General features: G+C 33.2%; 1 protein-coding gene across 1 annotated transcript; it reads right to left on the bottom strand.

The window, feature by feature from the left end:
- Nucleotides 1–941: 941 nt before the first annotated feature.
- LOC107776802 (trihelix transcription factor DF1) lies at nt 942–5,062 on the bottom strand. The gene is made up of 2 exons (XM_016596725.2): nt 4,128–5,062; nt 942–3,316 (listed from the first exon to the last, which is right to left on the bottom strand). The coding sequence occupies exons 1-2, from the start codon at nt 4,439–4,441 to the stop codon at nt 1,576–1,578; spliced, it is 2,055 nt and encodes a 684-aa protein (XP_016452211.1). The 5' UTR covers nt 4,442–5,062; the 3' UTR covers nt 942–1,575.
- Between the last annotated feature and the right edge of the window lie 20,582 nt (nt 5,063–25,644).

Raw genomic sequence — 25,644 nt, 5'->3', positions numbered from 1 at the left:
ATATGTATCATCATTATTCTTTCTTTACATGAATAACCATTATATTTTGTGGGCTATGTGAAAGTCAACACTTGAATGAAAATAATGCACATTTCACTTATAATGATTTGAAGTTTTTCGAACCCCTTCTTTGTAGTTTGTATGACCCCACTCCATATAGTATTGCTGCATTATTATTGCTTGAGGGCCCCATTTTTCTTATATTGAAGAATTTACCTTACGAACTGAAAGTTATTTTCTTATATTGAAGAATTTACCTTACGAACTTAAATTTATAATTATTATTTTATCAGGTTAAAAACTATATATTTATCATTTAAAACTTACATATAATTATCTTATAAATATTAAACTGTATAACTTTTTTTTACATTATTCACATATATAACTTAAACTCTATACAAGATATACTTTCTAGCATACTGCAGTCAGCCAGTCCTTATCGAACGGGTTAGCACTAGGAAAAGATTTTTTTTTTTTTTTTAAAGCATTTGTCCAAACTTATACATCATTGATCATGAGAATTAGTTCCGATGACTTTTACTCACTGATCTTTTGTGTAAGTGTAAAACAAAAACTATTTTAAAAATATGATCAGAGATGTGATAGTTGTAGAAATAATACAAAAGAAAAAAAAAACAAGTTCTAAAAAAAATGAAGAAATAATACTAACATTTACTAGATATCATTTGCAACATGGACCCATTTGTTGTTATGTTTATTCCTCTTTCTTCTTTTGTTCTATGACGGAATCAAAGTACAAAAATTTACTAGTAGATGTTTTTGCAACTTGGGGTGAAGTGTTGCCTCACATATTGGAGTACGTGAATTTTTCTGTATGTGCTTGTTTGATGGAAGAAAAAAAAATTTAATCTTCAATACATTCTACAAGATTATCAAACCATACTACTTGACATAACAAAAGAATTTAAAAAGATGAATTGAGTAACTATTTTCTAAGTAGATTTAATGAAAAAAGAGAATAAGAATGTAACTCTACTTAACTATTTCTCACATTTACACCCATGAACAAAAAGGAAATATATAAAAGAAAAAAGACGTAAAAAAAATTACAGACTTTGTCCCTTCATTTTGTTCCTTTAAAAATCACCCTTTATGTCCCTTTTTCTCTTCCCTCCCCTTAATTCCCTCAATAAACTTTATTTTGATAATTAATAAATAAACAATGGAAGTTCAAATAAGCTTATACCACCAAAAACTACACTATACCCCGTTACCAACATCCCCAACTCAAAAATAGAAAAGAAAAAAATAAATAAAAAAAGAGGGTTTCAAGAAAAAAGAAAAAATGAAATGAAGTCTAAATGATGGGTCAATTTGTTCACCTTTTCCTCCAAATGAGCTATTTTTCAGAGTGACCGTCTTCTCATACCAACCGGAATTTTCTGAGATCTGATCCAATCTGACACTTTCCTGCAAGAATCTGTTGACCCCCTTGCTATTCCCAATGTTGAGTCACTTACCCACATATTTTTTAAAAAATTCCGCTCTTTTTGCCCCCACTTCACTTCTCTTCTCTTCTCTTTCTCCCTTTGAGATCTGTGCTAAGCTCGCTCAAACTGTCGTTGTAGCAGAAGCTGTGGTGGTGGTTGTTGTGTTGGCTGCTGCCATTGATGATTGCTGTTTGTTTGCCACTATCTCATACGCATTTTCCTCATCCTCGTCTTCCTCGTCTTCATCGTCCTCGTCTTGATCCATGTTATCACTCTCGTGGTCGTGATCCATTCGGGTACTTTCATGGTGTTGTTGTGGTTGTTGATGATGTGGCGGAAGCGGCCATTGTTGTTCTGGACGAGCCATGATCGGCATCATTGGGTTGTTTTCAGGGTTTAATGCAAACCCACTTGCTGAAGGATTACTGAATGAAGAAGATGAAGTTTCGTTCTTAGCTTTCTCCTTGTACAATGCGTCGAGCTGGTGGAAATATGGGCAAGTCTTGGAATCTTCTGGTCTCTTCTTGTTACTCTCCTTCACTTTCTTGAAATACTTGTTGATGTTCTCCCATTTCTCTTTGCATCTCTTGGCGTTCCTGTTGTATCCAATTTTTTTCATTCCAGCTGATATCTCCTCCCAGAGCGGCCCTTTTGGTCCGTTTTCTTGGTACTTAACATCTAGCTGTGTTCGAAGCTTAATCAACGCTTCAACTTCTGCTTTAGGCCATCTTGAAGAGCTTGCTGGAGTATAACCCTCACCCCCATTATCACTTTTTGGTGTTAATTCCACGTTCTTGGCTGGTACTGGAGGTGTTAGTGGCAGTGACTGTGCTGGTACCGGAGCTGGTATTGTCCCTGGTAACGATATTGGAGCTGGTGTTGCGGGTGATGGTTGAGGTGGCGCTGGTGATAGTAGAACAGTTGGTTGTGTTTGTTGCTGCACTACTTGTGAACGTGTTGCCGGCGGAGGTGGTGGATTTTCGGGCAATTGTATTTGTACTTGTGCTGATGGAGGAGCAACATTGATGTTACTTGGAATTTGGATGTTTTGCTGTTCAGTTATCTTTTGCAAGAATGAAACAACAGCTGCATCTTTAGCTTCTGCCATTGATCTTTCTTGGACCAAAAGATCATGTTCCCTATTCATTCTTGCCACTTCTTGTACTCTCCATGCTTCTTCTCGTACCATCCTGTCACGCTCTCGTTTCTCTAATGTCTCCAAAAACCTTCTTTGCAAATCCTCTTGTTTGTCAATCACATCCTTCATCAACCTCTCAAAAAAATCCTTCCATTTCCTCTTCTTCTTATGCCGCCTTTGTATATCCTCGTCTGAAGAAGTAGATGAAGAAGTCGAATACGACATTGCTGAAATATTCTGATGGGATGGAAAATTTGTATTTGCTTGAAGATTATTTATCGGATTATTAGCTGGTTGTGGCGATGGTGCCATTGAAGAGCTTAACGGAATATTTTGGTGAGAGGTAGTATTTTGATGAGAAGACACAAAAATATTATTTGGTGGCGCTGATGAAACAGTAACAGTAGTAGTAGTACCTTGTTGTTGTGAAGCTGGGAGTTGAAGATTTATGGTATTAGCATTTCCAGATGGCATTGGCATGGCCATATTTATAGGAGTAGCTTCCAAAGGAGGTGGTGGGGGACGAGAAGAAGTAATTGGTGGTGGCAATAATAAAGAAGAAGGGTTATTTTCAAGAGCTTCTAATTGTTCAAAGAAACGATAAGTTTTGCCATCTGCTTTAGAAGCTCGACCATCTTTAGTTCTCTTGTGATACTTGTAAACATTCTCGAATTTCTCTTTACATTTCTTGGCACTTCGATGGAAACCGAGGTCCGCCATTTTCCTGAACATTTGGCATTAGAGAAAATGGTAAACACACAAGTACAATAACCAAAACCAAACTCCAATTTTTTAATCCCTTGATTATTGAATTCATCAATAAAACAAATTTCGATGTGGTACTAGTACCATTTACCACATAAAATAAACATGAAGATTAAGAAATCACTAATCAAGATTAAGGTAATTGAGAGTTTTAAAAAAGGGTTACTGAAAGAGACAATAGAATTTATTGGAACACTACAGAATTAAGCACATTTTTTCTCCAATGGAGAATTAAGAGAATAAAATCATGGGGCAACATAAATCTTGTATTTACTTGTATAAGATTTTGATTACAAATCAATCTTATTTGCTGAATTTGAGAGGAAGGAAGAAAGGTAGTTCATAGAACTGGAATTCTTAAAAAAGATAGATTGATATCCAAAAATTCTTGCTGGGAATTGGAAGAGAAAAACGCCAAAAAAAAAAAAAAAAAAAAAACTGAATTTGGCCCAAAACCCGGAGGGAATCTGAATTCCCTCAAATTTGCTGTATTGTAGTGAAATGAACTGAAAAAACAATGACCCTTTTAATCAAAAAGCAATAATTCAATGGAATTCTGATCCATCAATCTATCTTTTCATTTCCCAAAAATAAATACTACTCACTCTTTAATTTTTGTTTTTCCCAAAAAGAGGAAGAAAAAAAGATTCTGTTACCATCAATTCAGTGCATCATGAAACTGATGATGAGGGTGAGAATGAGAGAAGAAGTAGCAATAAAGAAAGAAACAACAAATGATTTAATTTTAGTAGTAGTAATAATTATAGTACCTGGAAACTTCTTCCCATAAGGGACCTTTAAGACTAGAATCTCTAAAAACAAGGTCCATCTCCGACCTTATTTTCAGCAAAGCTATTGTTTCTTGTCTTGGCCATCTATTTCCACCACCTGAATTCCTCTCTCCTTCTTCCATATTTCTTATTGCTCTATCTTCTTCTGTCATAAATCCACCAGATATTGAAATTCCGCCACCTCCTATAGCTATTTCACTACTTCCTCCACTAGCTGCTCCGCCGCCGCTTTCTGGATTTTCTCCCCCACCTCCTGAATTAGTACTGCTTATCATCCCAGAAACTCCTAGCATCTTTTTTTTTTCTTTTCTTTTTTGTTTTTCTAAAAAGAAAAGAGAGGAGTACTGCTACTATATTTCTACTTCTTATTAACCCCCTCCTCCTCCTCCTCTTCTCTTTCTCTTCTGTGCAGCAATTACAGCTGATGAATAATAGAAGAAAAAAAAGATGGTGAATTCTGAGGGGTTTTTATGAAGATGGGGGGTGTGGTGAATTTATTAATTTATTTCGGTGGGATCTGCCTGTCAATCTCACACCTCTTAAAATACAAGAAATTTATAAATAAAAAGGGTAGACCCAGAAATATTTATATAAAAAAAACACCCTTTTGCTTCTTTTAGCTATGGAATCTTCAGATTTCTCTTCTATTATTGTCAAGAAATGGTTTTTCCTTTCAAGAAAACTAGAAGGGTCACTTTGGTTTCACTCATGGTAACAAACTTTAAATAATTGTGGGAATTCAAAATGGTTTACGTATATGTATATGTAGGTATAGCTAAAAAAAAAAGAAGGGTGTATGTTTTATATATAAATAATGGAAGATAGATGAGTAGAAAGAAGAAGAGAAGCTAGCTACAGCTGCAGATAGCGACGATGAAGATAATAAGTTGGTTTTTGTCTGTCCAGCTAAATATAGTTAAAAGCCGGCCCATGTAGGTCACCTTTGCTTTTTAGCCATTTTGGATTTCAGTGGCTCTTCCCTACACTTGTTAAAATTAATAGACCAATTTTTAAAATTAAAAATTATTTCTTCAATTCCGTTTTACATAACACTATTACGAATTATATAATTTTTTATATTTCAGATATTATTATTTTTTAAAAAATTTAATTTCTTAAAAATATTAAAATCGATGCCTAATTGAATAATATATGAAATGATTTGACCATCTTACACAGAATTCCTTTCACTCTTTCTAAATCAAAGAGTAAAAAGTAAAAAAAAAAAAATTTAAATACATTGAGGGTGGTGGGGTTTTGGAGAGCGGGGATAATGGAATGACCAAAGTACCCCTAACTTGAATTTTTGGACCTTATTTTAATAATTGATGCTAATCTGGACTAATTTTATATTGCTTTACCTGATGATTGATCTGGGATTTGTGTGATGTAATCCCGGGATTTTTCGATCCGGGTTAGTAGTCTTGATTTTCCCAAAACACCCTCGAAAATTGTTAAGAGCTTAGCAAAATAAAAGTAAATTGTCAATGGTAAATTAATGTGTGCTAGTTCGCTTTTTCTTACTATATTTATTTATTTAAAAAAGCTACAAACTTTTTATTAAGTTAATTGGGTTAGACTATGGTGCTAGTGCAGCCACGTTGGTTTAGGGGACCCTAGCTAGAAATTTTTTAAAAGTTTGACAAAATTGGTTAAATGTAGTGTTCAAAAAAAATTGCCACAAGTGGAACAATTGAATTTTTTTTTTTTTTTAAAGGTGGGATCCATTTGTTGAATTAAACAAGTTAGATGTAGGTCATATTATTAGGCAAACCCATTTAATGAATTGTAGTAAATAGTGTCCAATTCCGTTAGGTCGCAACCTACTGTAATAAATGGTCTACAATTTTCACGACCAAGTTCTTACCATTTCCTTCATTACTACTTATATTTTTTACAGTTTCTTTAAAATGGGAAAAATAGGTATACTCTTTAATATATAAATATATTTATTTATTTAAAATTTGAAGATTTTGTAAATTTATGAAAAAGAATATAAGGATAATGTGTTACCGAATTAAAAATATATACATTTGGTAAGCCAGTATTTTTTAGTAGTTAGTTGTTATGTAACCCATGTTCTTAGATTTTTGTGATATTATGTAGATATGTTAGAATAGAATTATCAAGACTTACCATATCAAAGCCAAAGATGCTTTCCAGTTTCTTTTTTTTTTTCTTTTTGCTGGTTACCTTTTATTTACGTAAATGTTTAATACATTACTATTATCAATCTGGTACGAAAAATTATGATAATATTACGTAATCTTGGAGTATTACATGACATAATATTCCCAGATTGATATTACTTGTAGATTGTTTGCAAATTGTCATAATATTCTTCCCATTTTCTTTTCTTTGTAAACGTTAGTGTTAATAAAAAAAAGTTAAACTTGTTAGTGTTAGTCTTTTCTTTGTAACCCTGCATTTTTCTAGCTTCTCGGAAATTTCCGTCCGTGTACTTTTTTTATTTACTGAAATTAATACTTTTGAATTTTTGTCTAAATTATTTTACAACTAGTTTTAAAGTACGCGCGTTGCGCGTGTTATTCATATCAATGAATATAAAATTTGAAAATTATACAAAGATTATCAAACTATGTGATGAGTTATAAAATAAAAAAAAAATTAAAATGTACAAGCTTAATAAAGACTATTGATCCTTTTTAGCCAACTTAATAAAGAAAAAAATTATATCACGCAAAAGTATTCTAATGCCTTTACATAACTTCGATATATGAGTTGTGCATTTGCTTTAATAGCTCAAATAGAGAATAATATGTTGACTTGTATTCAAGTATCATGTAAAATATACTATGTTCTCATAACCTTAAAGAAATAAATTCTATTTGCTCAAAGTACCTAATATAAATTTCATGTTAATCTTATTGAATTCAAATTGAAAAATGCGAAAAATAATAAGATACTCCATATATTGTTAGATATAATTAATATATAAAGAATTTTATTATATTAGTAATACTAAAATCCAACAAAATTTATTTCTAGAAAGAAATAAATGATATAAATTTAATCATTATATCATTATGATATAAATTAAATTTGCTTAAACATTATTTATATTGTTAATGTACTCAAAATAAGTTAAATTATCTACGTTGTTAGAGTATTATTTAGCTGCAAAATTCTAATGTAGGATATAGTGTTGGAGTACAAACCCATAATCAAACATTAGTAAACAACTATTAAAATATGTAGTATACGCTTGCAAATTTTATTTTTTTAAAATCCTAAATATTAGGAACTTTTACATTAATTATATAAGGAAATATATAATAACAATAATTTTAGTTGATTTAAAATCCTAAATTTTAGGAAAAATTATCAAATGACAATTTTGTCTAGTATGAACTTTATTTTTTAAGGGTGTAAAAGGCGAACGACATTTCGCTAAGGCCCTTCGTGCTTTTAATATAATATATAGATGAAAGGTGTTTTTACTATTTTTGTTATCTTTATATTGTTAAACGTTTATGAAATAGTCTAATATGATCAGTATAATACCTAAAAGTGCTTGTCACGTATGGCAGTCTCAATTATCTAATATTTTATTTCTGACATGTATTTTAAATTCTTAATCAATGCAACTGAATTTACAAATAATATTACACACCTTCTCGATATCTAGCCTAATGCTAACTGAGCATCACCAAATTTTTACTGATTCTTTCTTTCTTCCTTCTTTATTTTTATTTTTCTCCTTTGGAATAATTTTGAAATTCGTTGGATTTTACCTTTAATACTTCTTTTTTGGGGTGTTCTTGTTATGGAGTTTTGCAATTTTTTCATGTTCGAATCAATACCAAAAGAAATACGAAGATAATTAAATTTATAACATTTTTATATTTCTTTTATACTATCCTGAAATTTTTATCATATTTTATGTGGGACACGCCCAAATTTCATTTTCATTGAAATCAATGTTTGTAGTTGTAGACCATATACTCCATTTCGAACTGGAGTTAGAATTTTCTTTACAAATTTTTTTTATCTTCATTTTGATTGTCAAACTGATACCCCTCCCTCCGATGGGAATATTTTTTTTCCCAGCCCTTGTTAAGATTTTTTCTAAATAAAGAAAACTCTAATAGCACAATTGCTTGCTTGTTTTTTTTTACTAGCACAAATATAACACCAATGATTTAATCCTTTTACGCTTGTGGTAGTACTAATAACAAATTAGTAACAAAACGATTGCAGTAAACCGTTTAGATAAATTCACATATCAAATAAGTCTATAGAGAACTTCTTTTTCTTTTTTCTTTTTTTAATATTTCTACTCAGTGTCCCGTAATTCTACAGAGCACTCGACGTACCAATAAAGTAATTTATTGTAAATTTAATAAAATAGCATCATACCATACGGGACAATACCTAAAATTAACCAAAGCTCACATTAAGTGCCCGTTTGGACATAAAATTTGATCGAAGATTTTTTCACAAAAATTTTACTTTTTATCGAAATCAGCGTTTGTTCATAAAATTTTCAATTTTCATTTGAAGATGCATTTTGGAAATTTTTGAAAATTTGGAAAACTGTAAAAGGTTGTTTTTCAAAATTTTCACTCAAATCACTCACAAAACTTTAAAACCAACCCAAACTGAAATTTATGTTCAAATATAACTCTAAATTTCAAATACTATTTTCACTTGAAAAAATATTTCACCACTTTTTCAAATTTTACAATTCTTATGTCCAAACGCCTACTAAGTTTATAAATTTAGAGCCCGTTTGGACATAAGAAATTTTTTTCCTTTTTCGAAATCAGCGTTTGTTCATAAAGTTTCCAATTTTCACTTGAAGATGCATTTTCAAAAAGCTATTTTTCTAAATTTTCACTGAAATCACTCACAAAACTTCAAAAACAACGCAAAATTATATTCATGTCCAAACACAACTCTAATAAATTTCAAATACTATTTTCACTTGAAAAAAAAATTCACCCTATTTTGAAATTTTACAATTCTTGTGTCCAAACGCCGACTTAGTGTCCAACCTTCAACTTAGCTTGAGGTAGTATTCTAAAAAAAATTGAACTTGGAGTTTAACACATAAATGAAGGTATTTACCGAAAAAAAAAATAATTTGAAGGCCCTGCAATATTATCCACAAGAATTCAAAGAAAAGAAGTAGGATTATAAAGAGGATTTCAATTTCTTCCGAAAAAAGAAACAGAGAAAAACTACAGCTTTCCTTACAATGCTATGCGAAAGAAATAGTAATATTATGAATTTAACTTCCACTAAATGACAGTATAAGTGAAATTTTTAACAATATATAAGTGGAATTCTATAAAATTTATTTTATCTTATTTTTTAAATCATATATATTATTATTTAAGTGATCTAATAGTGTAAAAAATATATTATATATATTCGCATAAAAGTTAAAACTCCAATTGTATATATTCAGTCACAACACCTAAATTTTTTAGAGAAATTTTCGTAAAGCAATATCTTTTAGTAGTAATTAGCCATTTATAGATACTATTTGCTATATTACGCATTATAGATATCTTTTCTGTGGTTATAAAGTGTATTTGATGTATTTAAGCTATTGTATTCATGAATACAGTAAAAAAAATAGGCGTGAATCGTGGAAGTCCAGCTAATCAGTTGTTGTATTCGAGTGTATTCGACTGTATTTATGGAGCGAAACATAGGATTACAGCTGGACAAATTATTGTATTCACGGTGTGAAATATGAGATTACACTGTTTTTAAAATGGAAAGTGAATCAATTAACATATTAGACTCCTAATATAACTCAACAAACTCAATTATAATACACAAATTTTGTATTTTCAGTTATAAAAAAAATTATCAACCGAAAAATACCCCAAAAACATAGCAATCTTCAGAGAAATTATATAACACATCTGAATACATAAATTATATTAATTAAAAAAACATATGAATACATTTATGGCATATAGCGAGACAGTGAATACAATGAAATACATAGAATACAGCGGGATACATTGAAATACAATGAGAAAAAAGACCGTGAATATAATGAAATACATATAATACAACGAGATACATTGAATTACAATGAAAAAAAAAAGACAATGAATACAATGAAATACATGAAAATACAACGTGATACGTTGAAAAAATATTAAAATATATTAACAGAAAATCAAGTTGCTCAGCCCCAAACTCCGTCGTCTTTGTTTAAGAACAAACCCTAATTTCCGGCAAATCCGCCGTCGAGCAAAAACCCTGAATCTCACTATTCACACGCCGCCGTCGATCGAAGGCTTCATCTCCTTTGGATTCAATTTCGGTTGCAGAAATTACTAACACTGCTTGGGGACCCGTGACCGTCTTGTCAGAGGATACATCCATAGCCGCACGACCATTTTTATTATTCTTGTTTCTGTTCTTCGCCATAGCTATACGAACAGGGACGTAAGGATTTCTTCTGCAATTGTAATTGCAATGGAAGGGTTTTAGGGTTTAATCCTTTCTCTACAAATAACTGGATTAGATTGTTTAGTTTTGTTAATAATTGTTGATAAATTGATCCTTCAGTTAATGGCGATGGTGGGTGAAGGAATTGGAGAGCTCTTTATGAGACATCTGAGGTAAAAAGTTGTATCAAAGTAGAGAGAGAAAGAAAATATTGTAATTGAATAGTGTATTAGTAGCTTAGGAATATGAGGTAACCAAAATTAGATATTTTGCTATAAACATTAAAAGGTATCTATAGAATATAATTTTTTTAAATGATATTTATTTAAAATAAATAAGGTGTTAACCTTTCCTATGAGAGGTAAAATTTTCTTTAAAAAAAGGCGGAACAGATAAAAAGGCCCAGTTTGCGTATGATTGAAAATAACTCAACAACTAGTGAATTATAGAGTCAAAAATATACCAAAGGGAATGGACCAACCAATAAATAATGCCAAAATGTGGACCCGCCAATCAATAAGCCATTAAATGCAAATCAACAATAATTACACACTTATGAATCAAAACTTATATACACATACACATTAAAAAAATACATATACATTGAGTTTTAGATACATAATCTTTTTATTATTATATTACGTGAACAAAATGAGATAAGAAAGAATTAAACTCTAGTGGTGGGGTGGGGTTGTATCAGTCATGTATGAGGTGTATTATTGTCATTTCAAGTAAAGAAGATGAATTATAGATGTAATATTAAAGGGAAAGACAAAAGGATATACATTATAAAACTAAAAATGCAAAATAAGATAGGAAAACATCAACAGCAAAATTGGCACCATTCCTCCTTTTTTTTTTTTTTTTTTTTTTTTGTGTGTGTGAGCGCATGACTGTGTGTCTATATTTGTTTTTCAAAATTGAGAAAAGAGGAGAATGGTATGTAAATCATTAAGAGAAGAATAGTCCTTTTTTTTTGTTCGGTGTCCAGCATCAGCATCTACTTGGGGCTCAACTTATTCGAAATATTGGCGACCGGAAGTTTTGCTCTAGGGGTAAAATGCTTTTTACCACAAGGCGATTTCATATCCACTTTTCGAACCAGAAATTTTTAATTAGAAATGAATGAGTTTTTACCATTTCATTACATCGTTCGATAGTAAGAAAGGAGACTAGTCACATTTTGCAACTCTCTCTCTCCAACTGTATATTTGTGCGTATAAATGTAAGTATACAGAATATGTATGTGTGTATCCATTATATACGTATTTTAATGTTGGATTGCTTATCTGAGTTTTCTTTCTTACAGGAAAAGAACATTATCTTTGGTATTTTGTTCTATGTATCTGCTTCGCTGGCTGTGGGCTTCTCTACAGAGATGCTTACCCACTATGCTATATTTACGGATACAACTGCGAACCTCCCCCCTCCCCCTCCCTCACCCCCCGCCCCCCATTACCCCAACTACCCTCTCACCCTCCGTATTCATATGCACTAAAAACATACTCCTATCCGGTATTTACACTAAATCTTATCAATTTGCTATAGTTATATAAACATTATTATATATACTGATAGCGTAAAAAATATTTTATATGTTAATATAATTTATCCAATTAAAACATCTGACTAATCAATGTTATTACAAGGATTTTACCTTTTAAACAATTTGATTATATAAATATACTTTTACACAACATAGAATTTAAACTTTTCCTGCATTTGTTAATTTTATTAGTGTCCTAAAGCGAAGTATACTATCCCCTCTGTCTCATATTAATAATCATGGTTACTAAAAATAATTGTCTCAAGTTATTTGTCATTTTAGAAGTTCAAGACAAAATTAATTATATTTTCCTTTTTTAACCTTAGTAATAATTGTTCTTGAATATAGAGATTACACATAAATAGAATATATTCAATAAAGAGATTATATCTTAAGACATAAATAAAGGTAGAATAGTCTAATCCATTTCCTAATTAATATTTCTTAAGGGTCGTGTAAAAGAGAAACACGACACATAATATGAGACAGAGGGAGTATTGATGCAGATACAGTCAGATCTCTCTATAACAACATCCTTATATAATAACACATCACTATAAAAGTCAAACTTTTTCAGAACCAATATTTAAGTTATGTTATAATAGATGTTCTTTATAACAGCACTTCACTATAACATCCAAAAATATTCAGAATAAACGAGGCTGTTATAGAGAGGTTTGACTGTATGTAACACAATACATGTCTAGACATATCGATATTACGAATTTTCATCTTTACAAAGTAAATACAGAATTATTTATTTTGACGTTATATTTATTGTCTATTGATATGATCGGAGCTAATAATCTTATTATTGTTAACCAAAAGATTTTCTAATTGGACACATTATTATTATTATTACGGTATTATTGCATGGAGTATTTATACTAAACTGATGAAGTTTAACTTTAGTAGTTAACCTTTAAAGTAAAAATAAATATCACTGACTTAACCATAAAACATGCTTGCAGTCATAGGCTTAATGTAAACACCGGTAAATTTTTACTCTATATTATTGTACATTTTTCTTTTGGGGTTGCAGTTGTTATGCGAAGGGGCATATAAGGAAGTCGGAAATTCAGACTACATTTTAACTTTTACAGTAAATACAAGCTGTAAGGTAGCTGCACATATTCTAAAAATAAAAAAAAATGATTGATGCCAAGCACTACTTACAGTTAATGTATTTGCAAGTAAGATAGATTCTTAGCTTTAGGTGACCTTATTAATAAATTAGTTTAATTTGATTTAGAGATCCTTGGATGGCTCTGTGAAAATGGTTTTAGTTGGCATAATTAATTAATTAATTTACAAGAGAAAAAAAAAAACAGAATGAAATATGTGATGTGTCCATGTGTCAGTAAGAATATGTGGGACTGTTAATCATTGTAAATTTAAAAATACTACCACGGCGCGAGCCCCATATACTATTCAACAAGTTTTAATGGTATGAGTTGGATGAAGATGAAATGTCAACATCCTTGTATTTCCTTTATCTTTCTTTACTAAGTGATTATGATTTCACATCATTTGTACAGTTGTAAATCAAATTAAAGAGAAAACAAAGTAATAACCCTAAAATAACATTATGTTTGTTACCCATTTTACTGCTAATTTTTAATACAAAGTTCAGAAAGAAAATTATTATTATTATTATTTGATAGGTTATATCATCTCATGGCGGTATTGGGCCGAGCTAGATTTGAACTAGCATAGACATATTGGCAACAAATTTACAGTCCGTCCCCATTTAAGGAAGACTCGAATAAAGGAAACGGGAAGAAAAATTATTTTGATAAAGATCAAAATATCAAATATTATATTCGTAAAATATAAGGTGGCAGCTCAATTGCGTATATTGAAATATCAGAAATTATGGTTAAGTAAAAAGAATTCAAGGGAACTAACTTTAATTATTCCACGCGACATGCATCTTACATGCGACGGAATATTTTATGAACTTCATTATGTGACTTTATTTTCCTTTTCAAATTAAGATGAAAAAGTAATGAAACTAAAGGTAAATAATTCATTATTAATTAATTATGTTATATTAAAGATGTAAGTTGTGTGGATTCACATGGATATTTTCTTTTTGAACATGACAAGAACTATTTTGCACAAACTTCATACATCACCCCTGTATATATGGTAGGGTCCTTCACCTTTGTAACAAAGCAATTTAATTTCTCCATTGATCGATGATGTGCGATAAGCGGAATTCACCCTTAACTACACGTCTCTGATTTTAAACTCGAAAATGAAAAATTCTTAATAGGGATCTATATTCCTTTTATTGAGCCCACATGGAATTAATATTCAAATAAGTCGGGTCAATTAATTTCGAATATTAGAAACTTAAAAGATAAATTTAATTTGTAGTTAGAGTGCAACAATACATAAATGGATGGCCCAATGTGCAAGGGGAATGTGGCAAGGGCTGTTGGCTCCTCCCATAGACATAAGATAGAGGCACTTTTTCAAAACATGCATGATTTTGTCTTTTTATTGCAAAATTCTTGAGATGCTCTAGCATTTCTAGTAAAAGAGCACCTTTTTCTTTACAATTTGAGATAAGTCCCTTTTAATACACACCAACAATGGACTATAATAAAAAATGTCATGTGGTTGTGGTTAAGTTAAATAAATTTTCTATCTCTTTTTCTCTTTCAGATCTATCTATTATTTTTTTTGTACAAAATAAATAAATAAATGAAATATTTCAACCCGTTTTGTAACAGTTACTAATCCACTTAGGAAATAGAAAATGACTAGCGAAAATCCACAAGTAAATCCATTAATTTGACTTTTCGTTGCAATTTTTTTTTTTTGAAAAAAAAATAAGTATGCAATGCGATTTCACAACTTCTGGGTTTCGGTTTAACCATTTGATAGCTAAAAGAATACTCAACACTAGAGGACGAACTAGAACTCCTACACAAATATTATGAAGGTACAATTTGGACTTCTTTTTTTCCTCATACACATAAATATAATGTATAACTTTACCACTAAAAAAAGAGATGAAAAGCAAAAAATGATACAAAAAGGCATATAGTGAAAAAGAGGAGATTCAAGAGAGAAGAAAAGAATTAACCAACAAGGGTTACAGTGAGTGTTAAATACTCTTTTATCCTTAACTAAAGGTCTCAGGTTTCAATTCTGAATATAAAGTCATCTTTGTTAGGAAACACTTTAACCTCTAATATAGAATTTTCTGACACGAAGCTGAATTAATTTGAATCCAGTATATACAAACAACATATATTGGATGAGAAACCCCTCCCCCCCCCCAAAAAAGGCACACAGTATGATAGTAACTTAGGTGAAAAGGGGAAACATTAAATGTGAGTAGGAAGAACTAGTTAAGTAATAAGATTAACCAGTTGAGAGAGATGGACCAAAAATGAGCTGTCATTGATATAAAAAACATTGGGTGGCCCCATATGGAAAAGTTACATGTACACAAAGGTTTAATTGTAACATGGTAGGCATGTGAATATAGACATAAACCATGTGTCATCCATGTGGATTAACCCCTTTCAGTTTATCTGGCATTAGCCAAGCAATCCCATCCCCAACTTGATCTTCTAATATTTTCTAGTAATTAATTTCATATAAGTAAACATTTGTAATAGTTAAATTACAAAGAAAACATTGAGGGGTAGAGTAATTTGTAATCCACATGCTTTAAGGAGCCCACCATATGGCAAAATTTATGACCCTACCTTTTCAAGTGACCATAACCACACAATTAACAGTACTCAGAATCATTTTTAAGAATTATTGAAGTTTGGCTGTCAAATAGGGTTGTATATATTACGAGTACTTGTGGAAAGCCTCAGTTACCCTTAATTTTGGGTTTCGACTTTTGTGTTATTGTGGCCCTAAAGAATGAAAGCTTTATTACCACTCTTTCCTAAAATGTGCTGTAATTTCTCAAGTTTACATGTTTATATTTGAAAGGGGAAAAATATATGTAGTTAAACGTTTCTACAATAATTATTCTTTATAATAATATTTTATTATAACGGTCAAGCTTTTTTTGGAATCGATGTTATATTATTATATGTTTTTATAAGAGCATTTCGCTATATCAGCTAAAAAAAATTCGGGCAAATGATTTTGTTATTGAGAGGTTTGACTCTATATTCATGCCTCACGTAATAATGATATAGACTGTGATGTATTATCCAAAGAGCCTATATATTTACATTTTTCGGTTCTATCTATACAAATTAAAACATGCATGTATTTGAGCTTCTTTGCCAAAAAAATAAAAAAAAATGCTAATATTTTATATGTATGAAATTGCGATTCAGAATTACAAGCTTTTAAACGGCAGAAACATTTCGAGTTTGACAAAAGATTACAAACCTTCACATTGTTAGACTTTAACTAAGAGAAGAGAAAGGTATCAATCCCTAATCTCTGTTTCGTAACTGCAAGAAAGTATTTTATATGAATAAAAATAAGAGTTTAACATATATATATACACACTGACATATACAGGATTATTATATTATTAACATAGCTTAATATGTTATTAATTTATTTTTCAAGTTACCATATTGTATGAATTACCTGTTATTATAGGTCAATTTAACTGGATGATGTTACATTATTCGCATAAAAACAAAGAAATAATAAGAAACCTATGATCCTAAAAGCAATAGTGGTGGGCGGGGGAAGAGGGTGTTGGTTGGTTGTTTAAGTTTGGAATCAGAAGGAGAGATAAATAAACAAATATTGGTGTGATTAGGAAGCTAACACAAGCATGTGCTAAGAATTAATTGCAGCCCAATATAGCCCTGTGAGACAAAGCTTTAAAAATACACATGAAAAGATGTTTGCTTAATATGTTTAATTAGGAGAGCATGAAACCATGTGAACCTGCATATAATCATCATGTATTGCCACATGCCTTTGTTTATTTACTTTCTTTCACTACTGGCTCTGAAATTAAGAGAATATACTGTCACCAATTGTTACATCAAGATTTAGGTGAACCATAGATTTCATTTATATTTAAAATTCCCTCTTTCCCCTTTTTTCATATCAAGAATTTCGGAGATATATGGAATTCAATCTCAGTACCTTGATGATTTATTTATTTCACTACTACAAGGGCCGAAGCTAGCCTCATAGTCGTAGAAGGAGAAAATTACATTATGTAGATAAGTCAAAAAAAACTAATATAATTTCGTATTTACTTTTTTATATTTTAAATTTCCTTAGTGAAAAATGGCAACGGTTATTTTTCAACAGTTAGAGAAACACTCTTAAAATGTGTTTCCGTTTTGTTTGAAAATATTGCATCCTACTAAAGGTAGAAAAATTGGACGAGATGGAATAAGCGAATAATCTGTGAGCGAAAAATTTGGAGGAGAATAAACGAATAATTTGTGAGCAAAAAATATACATATCTTTTTAAGACAAGAAATCACTCTGAGAAATTTAATACAATGTGGGCAAGCAACGTAGTCATGTGATGATACTATCAGCAAGCATATTGGAGATCTATCAACTGCTATTTTTGGACTTAAAATATAAAATAATTCGTTTGATCAGGCAAGTATGGGGATTCTCAATCTCACTTAACTTAATATTTTCTCATATTTTACTATCATTTGGATTTTAGAATCAATTTAATGATATCGGAATATCATATTAGCCAAATCTCAAGAACATGTTCCACAGAATTTCAAATGTAATGAACAAAAATGTAGAGTATACAATCTTCAGATGTATCATACAGGATATTACAAGAAAATTTGATCATTTTATAATTCCGTTTCATGAGATATCTATAACAACTTAGGATTTCTCGATATCTTGCCTTAAAAATGATGGGCGTAGTAAGTACGGGTGCGCATACATGCAGCTCAAACTCGATATAAAATTTCCGGTTTGAATTATCAATTTCCGGATTGAAAAAATTACAATTCAAATCTACTGGAAGAAGTGGAAGGGTTTTTGATATTTAATATATATATATATATATATATATATATATATATATATATATATATATATATATATCGTCAAAAGCTAAACTTTCTGCTCCTTTCTTTGCGAGGAGGTCCGCCACTTGGTTCTGCTCCCAGTAGCTATGTCCTGTGACACCCCTAAGCACATCAATATTAAAGAAATAGACAATATAGAAAAAAGGAAAAACTTTTGGTGAAAAATTAAAATGTTAGAATTAAGTGATGCTATAACATACCGCAACTGCAGTTTGTACTAGCAAATCTTGCCAGAAGCTGATTTTGACCCTTAATTTTTCAGTCAATTTCTGGATAAATTTGATATCGAATCCACAAGTCAGAAAATAGAGAATTCTGAAAAATATTGTGAAAGAGAAACAATTCTGGCGGATGTGCTACAACTCTGTAACGACCCAACCGATTGTTTTGAATATTTACACTTTGCTCAGTAGTTTGAGGGCACGAGTATCTACGTATGATGCACTATGACTTGTGTGAATCGTCAGTTTTGATTTTCAGGTTATTCGGAATCGATTTGGAAGAGTGAACTTCATGATTGAAGCTTTAAGTTGGAAGAGTTGACCAAGTTTGACTTTTTAGCATTTGACCTCGGATTAGAGATATGATGGTTCTGTTAGGTCCGGACAGTGATTTTGGACTCGGCCGTATTCCTAGATTTGCATTTGGATATTTCTAGAAGGATTCGACACAAATTGGCGAAAATTAAAAATTTGAAGGTTTGGAAAGTTCATAAGTTTGACCGGAAGTTGACTTTAAGGCTGTAACGACCCAGTAGGCCGTTTCATGAGTTACCGCTCCGTTTTTCCATTTCTGCTTCTTACTGTCTTGTTCAGTTGTATTATGTATTATCGGGTTGGTTGGCTCGGGTTTGTAGAGGTTTTGGTAAGGTTTGAGACACTTAGTCTCTTTTGAGTAAGCTTAAGTTGGATAAGTCAACCGGATATTGACTTATATGATAAAGGGATCGGATGTGAGTTCCAATGGTTCAGATAGCTTCGGAAGGTGATTTGGGACTTAGGAGCGTAATCGGAATGTGTTTTGGAGGTCCGGAGTAGATTTAGGCTTGAATTGGCGAAATTGGAATTTTGGCGTTTTCCGGTTGATAGGTGAGATTTTGATATAAGGGCCGGAATGGAATTCCGGAAGTTGGAATAGGTCCATTGTATCATTTGTGACGTGTGTGCAAAATTTCAGGTCATTCGGACGAGGTTTGATAGACTTGTTGATCGAAAGCGGAATTTGAAAGTTTTTGGAATTCTTAGGCTTGAATCCGATGCAAATTTGGTGTTTTGATATTGTTTTGAGCGTTCCAAAGGTTGGAACAAGTTTGCATGGTGTTATGGGATATGCTGGCATGTTTGGTTGAGGTCCCGAGGGCCTCGGATGAGTTTCGGGTGATTAAATGGACCATTTCATGTTGGAGGATATTGTAGAAAATTGTTGTCAGTGTTGTAGGTTTTTAACTTTCGCGTTCGCGATGCATGTCCCGCGTTCGCGAAGGGTTGGGATGTGAGGCTGTGAAGTTGGCCTTCGCGTTCGTGAAAGTGATCCCGCAATCGCGAAGGGTTGAGATCAATGGTCATCGCGTCCGCGAGGGATTAGTCGGGTTCGCGTAGAGGAAAGGTGAGCAGCTGGGTTCAGGTTGATTTGTTCTTCGCGTTCGCGGGTAGGTAGTCGCATTCGCAATGAGATGTGAAGCCAAGGCTTCGCGTTCGCGTGCATGGGGTCGCGTTCGCGATGAAGGGAAAATGGTCAACTTAAGTTTGTACTTCACGAACGTGAGGCGTTGACCGCATTCATGAAGAAGGATTTTGAATAGCTGGGCAGAATGTTTTAAAAGGCCATATCCGCGATTTTCGGTCTAAATTTCACCATTTTTGGGCGATTTCAGAGCTTTTTGAGGAAGATTGAAGAGGGAATCAAGGGGAAACACTTGGAGGTAAGATTTATGGACTTAATACTCAATCCTAATGTGATTTCTACCTAATTAATTATGAAATCTGTGGAATTTAAGCCTAAAAATTGGAAGTTAGGGCTTGGAAATTGGAGACCTAAATTTAGGGATTTGAGAGGTCATTTGTGGTCGGATTTTGATGTATTTTATATGTATGAAATCGTGGGAAGATAAGGAGTTTATTCATGTAATTTTTATCGAATTCCGAGACGTAGGCCCGGGGTCGGATTTGGTTAATTTCGGGATTTGTATTGTAATTTGATTACTTTCGAGTGGGCTTTGTTACCTTAGCATATTTTGATGGTTATGTACTGATTTTGGTTAGATTTGGAGTATTCGGAGGCCGATTCGAGAGGCAAAGGCGTCGCGGGCTAGAATTTGGACCGGATATAGGTAAGTAATGATTGTAAATGCTATCCTGAGGGTATGAAACCCCATATTTCACATCGTGGTGCTATTCTGAGGTGACACACACGCTAGATTTCACATCGTGGTGCTATCATCATGTTTTGGGCTGAATGCCATATCTGGGCCTCGAGCCAACTATTTTGGACCCTTAGGGGATTTTTACTATTATTCCTCACTGCTTTGACTTTGTATTTGTACTCAGTCATGCTATATTCTTCTGTTTTCGTAACTCAGCCATGTTTACTCTGTTTTGACATCTTAAATGATATTTTGGGTAGAGCATCATATTTTACTATGCCCGAGTGGCTTTTAGAAATTTCTGACTGAGTAGGGTCGAGGGCCTGTATTGTGAGGTTATTATGAGATCGGGCTGCGCGCCGCAACAGTATTGTGCTGATTTATGATTTTTAGGATGAGGGCATGAGTTGTACGCCACGAGGCGGCTTGAGATGAGGCCGAGAGCCTGTTTGATTATGCCACGAGATGGCTTGTTATTGCCCTTGGGCCGTAAAGGGCCCCTCCTGGAGTCTGTACACCCCAGTGAGCGCGGGTACCCAGTGTGATATGTGATATAGCTCGAGGGGCTGATGTTGTTCCATGTTATTGCCCGAGGGGATGATATGAGTGATTGTGAGATAGCCCGACGTGCTGATTTTGTTGGTATTTTGCCCGAGGGGTGGATTTTTGGTATCATCTTTTCTCCCTGTTTTCATTCACTCGTTTGAACTATTAAAGGATGTTTTAAAGAGATTTTCACTGAACTAAGGTGTTTTTACGAGCTTTCACTATTTTATTGCATTGTTTTGGTTTTATAGTGCCTCGTTGTAGCATTTTGATGTGTTTTCTTATCGCTTAGCTGCCTTTACTTTTATTACTTACTGAGTTGGCATACTCACATTACTCCCTGCACCCTGTGTACAGATTTAGGAGTCTCGGGTCACGCTAGCTAGGGTTGAATGCTTCCAGCAGGCTGTGCGGAGTTCACTAGGTAGTTGTTCTGCGTTCGCAGCCCAGTGTTTCTCCTTCCTTATCTTTACTTTTTCCCTTGTACTAGCTCTGTAATAGATTGTGTAGTCCTTTTTCATAGTCTTAGTCGGATGTTTAGATGCTTATGACTGGTGACACCCCGATGTCGGGCTGTGTTTGTTTCTGCATTTGTTATATTTCACTCTATTTTGGGATTTATCACTTATTAACGACTTAATTATGAATTCTTATAATTGTTAATTGGCTTGGGAGTTTGTGTCGGCTAGCCTTATTTCACGATAGGCGCCATCATGACCGGGTACGGTTTAGGGTCGTGATAAAGGCTATCAGATTCGGTTTTTTGTTTCGGAACTTGGGATAGGTCCGTTTCATCATATGGAACATTCCTGCAGAAATTTGGCATCATTTGGAGTTGATTTGATATGGTTCATACGCGTGGTTGCGATTCTAGAGGTTTGCGAAGTTCATGGGGATTTCCATGTGTTTTGGCATCCGATTCGTGATTCTAGAGATTATTTTGATGTTGTGATCGCACAAGTTCATGTTATGTTTTTGGACTGGCGTGGGTGTTTGGTTTGGATCTCGGGGGCTCAGGTGAGTTTCAGATTGGTTTCAGAATGATTTTATATGATTTTTTGAGTGCTGGTGTTGGTTCTATCGCATTTGTGATATTGTTTTCACAAATGCGATTATCGCATTTACGAAGTAGCCATCGCATTTGCGAAATTGGTCTGTTGGGGGAGACTTTGCATTTGTGAAGATATTCCTTGCATTTATGAGAGTGGGTTGTTCGCTTTTGCAAAGACTTCTACCGCTTTTACGATGGTAGTTGTCTTCGCATTTGCGATATTTTGGTCGCAAATGCGACTTTAGCAGAGCTCCTCCTGGTTTGCTTTTGCGAGGAATTGTCCACTATTGCGGGGTTCGCAAATTGCGAACCCCATGTCGCAAATGCGACATCTACAACCTACATATAGCTGAGTATTCCCAGACTTAACTTCATTTTAATATATTTTGAACCCTAGCCTCGATGGGAGGCGAATATATGAGGGGATTTTCCTACTAAACTATCGGGTAAGTAATTTTAATCAACTTTCAGTTATATTTCGTGATTATACATTAGATTTATCATCAAGTTCATGAGAATCTAAGTGAAAAATTTAGAGATTTTGTCAAAGTTTTAAAAAATAAAAATTTGGGATTTGAGAGTATGGACTCGAATTTGGAAACAAAACACGTAAATGGACTCGTGGGACTATAGGTAGTCAAGACTTATCCTTGGACCCAGGTTTGGACCGGACGAGCCCGGGGTTGACATTTGTTGACTTTTTAGAAATTGTATAAATATCACAGCTTTATTAATGAAATTGTTTTCTCTTGCAGTGTGTGATGTATTTAAGTCGTCTTTGGCTAGATTGAGCCGAGCGGAGGTGAATTTGTAAAGGAAAAGCCAATTTGAGTATTGAGTTGGCCGAATTGAGGTAAGTGCTTTGCCTAACTTTATTGAGGAAAGTTTTCCTACTATTTGACTTTATTTGCTACATGGGGGTGATAGATATATGAGGTGGCGAGCATATACGCATGAGCCAGGATTAATCATGCTTGGAGTAAACTATACAATAAATTGTGCCTTGTAGAATTACGTGACATTCTTGCTTCATGTCTTACTTGACTTCTAGATTACTAAGAATATGGAATTAAAAGTTAGAAGACAAGATTTAGTTTATTATAACTTGATTAAAATTTGACGGGATGTTGAAAAATATTGATGTGTCTAATTCGGTCATCATTATACTTAATCACCAATACATTACTACAATCCTTATTCTTGAGATAATAGATTTTATACTTTAGGTGTAGATCATTTTGATAATTGTTGAAATACTTGAACAATAAGTTCCTGAGGGTTTGTTGAACTATTGTCGGTTTGAAAGTTGGGATTGAGGCTCATTTGGAACATTCGTTTAACCACTCTCCTTAATGTTATTCATGCTTCTTACCTTGCTTGTCATTGATATACATATGGTTGGTGAGGAAGAGTGTAAAGCACCAAGGGTGATGTCGTGCCATTGCATATATATTATCATGTGAAGAAAAGTGTGAAGCACGAAGGATGATACCGTGCCATTTTATTTGAGTGATGTCGTGCAATTTCATTTAAGTATAAAGCACGAAGGGTGATGCCGTGCCATTTCATTTGAGAGTAAAAGCATGAAGGGTGATGCCGTGCCATTTCATTTATATTATCATGCTTTTATATTATCACGAGTTCATGGCACGAAGGGTGTTTTCGTGCAAGCGAGGACGAGGGGCATGCATTATATTGTGATATCTTTTCCTTGTGTATACGTTCATGCCTTTACCTTGAGTTGTTATTGTCATACCTATGCTTCCTATGTAACTTGTTGTGATGACCCAAAAGTCATCTCGTGTTTTAGAACCCCAATTCGGGGTTCCGAGGTCTTCAAAACCTCATCTTACTTTTTCTCGATTTGCGTGCACAATCCAGGTGCGTTTTAGAAAAGCCTTTATGTGAAAATCTGAAAAAATAATAATTTTTGTCTTGAAAAGTGATTTTAGTTGAATTCGGTCAACATTTTAAGTGAACAGACCTAGACCCATATTTTGACGGTCTCGGAGGGTCCGTAGTAAAATATGAGACTTGAACGTATGCCCGAATCGAATTCTGAGGTTCATAACCCGAGTAATGAATTTTTATTAAAAATTATTAAACTAAAAATTTAAGGATTTAAAGAAATTGAATAATGTTTAATCTTGTTGTCATCAGGGCCGTATTTTGGTTCCGTAGTCCGGTACAACTTTAATATAATAGGCGAAATAGCTTCCTGGCCACTTAAACTTGCATCAGTTTGTAAAGCCGATATATGAACTCTTGGGTTTCCCATTTGAACACCTTTACTTGATAAAATGGCTACTAATAAACACTTGTAATGGTGCATGTTGTTCAGTTGCTGCAGACATGGATTTAATTCAATATTTTGTATAGCCACATCATCTATTCATTCACTTTTTTTGACACCTATATTAATCAGTCACCCACAATTATAGCAAAAATGAACATATACAACTACTGACACTTGCATTTTCCGATTAAAAACCATCCTAGCGTCCCATCGCCGGGGACCGGCCAAAAGAGCAGCTGCTAATAGGGAAGATGAACACAAACATAACAACATCGGCAAAACCGGAATACCTAGTTATAGATGGAAACCCACCTTTTACTAAGACTGTTGCCAATTTCAACGCCCTCGATTACCTCTGTCTCACCACCATCTCCGGCATCTCTATCACTGTCGGCTACCTCTTCTGTAAACTCTTTTCTCTGCTTTACTTTTTTGCAGTAAAATCTTATTAATCAACTCTTAAATCAACCAAAATCCTATGAAAAATACCGTTAACAAATCAACTGACCCAGATCAAATAAACCCAAAGAAACTAAAAAAAATAAAAAGAAATAACTCCAGCACTAGACATGCAAATGAGCATAAAATTATAGAATCTTGAACTGAATCTTAAGCCAAAAAAGTGGGTCAAAGTAACACTGGAAAAAAACGGCGGTGGTCGGTGGCGGGTTATAATTCCGATGAAGATAAATAGAATAGAGATTTATTGATACAATTATACAGGTGCACAGGTGCAGATTTACATATATATATATATAGAGAGAGAAAGGAAGTATTGTAGAGAACAAGAGAGCAAAAATGGATGCAACAAAATGCATGGACGATTTATTTTGGTGGGGAAGACGACAGACGCTGGGAGGGAGGGGAAAAGAGAAGGGAAAAGGGAAAGGTCTCTTTTTTTCTTTTCATTTTTGGTCTCATTTATATTTTATTTTGATTCTCATATTTTTTTAATAAAAATAATACAATCCACGCGCCTTTGTAGCGTGATTTGCACACAATTTAGCCATGTCAGCTGCACCGCTTCCATGTAGGCATAGTAAACGGTCAAATGTATTTATTAGTATCTATTGCATCAAGTTGGAGTGTTCAAATGGGAAAAGTGCAAGTTCATGTATCGGCTTTTAAAAGCCCTACAAGTTTAAGTGTCCAGGAAGCCATTACGCCAATATAATATTTACACCCTATTTGTGAGATTTGGCGAGAAACGGGACTGGTTTGATGTGATTCG

The sequence above is a fragment of the Nicotiana tabacum genome, chromosome 16 (assembly GCF_000715075.1).
Source record: "Nicotiana tabacum cultivar K326 chromosome 16, ASM71507v2, whole genome shotgun sequence".
NCBI lineage: Eukaryota > Viridiplantae > Streptophyta > Magnoliopsida > Solanales > Solanaceae > Nicotiana > Nicotiana tabacum.
Note: the sequence above shows the minus strand (reverse complement) of the source record. Positions and strands in the feature narration are given on the sequence as shown.

Coding starts and splice junctions, on each gene's coding strand:
- LOC107776802 (XM_016596725.2), bottom strand. CDS start 4,441: ATGCTAGGAGTTTCTGGGATGATAAGCAGTACTAATTCAGGAGGTGGG. Junction 3,317..4,127: donor TTATGGGAAGAAGTTTCCAG/GTACTATAATTA, acceptor CCAAATGTTCAG/GAAAATGGCGGACCTCGGTT.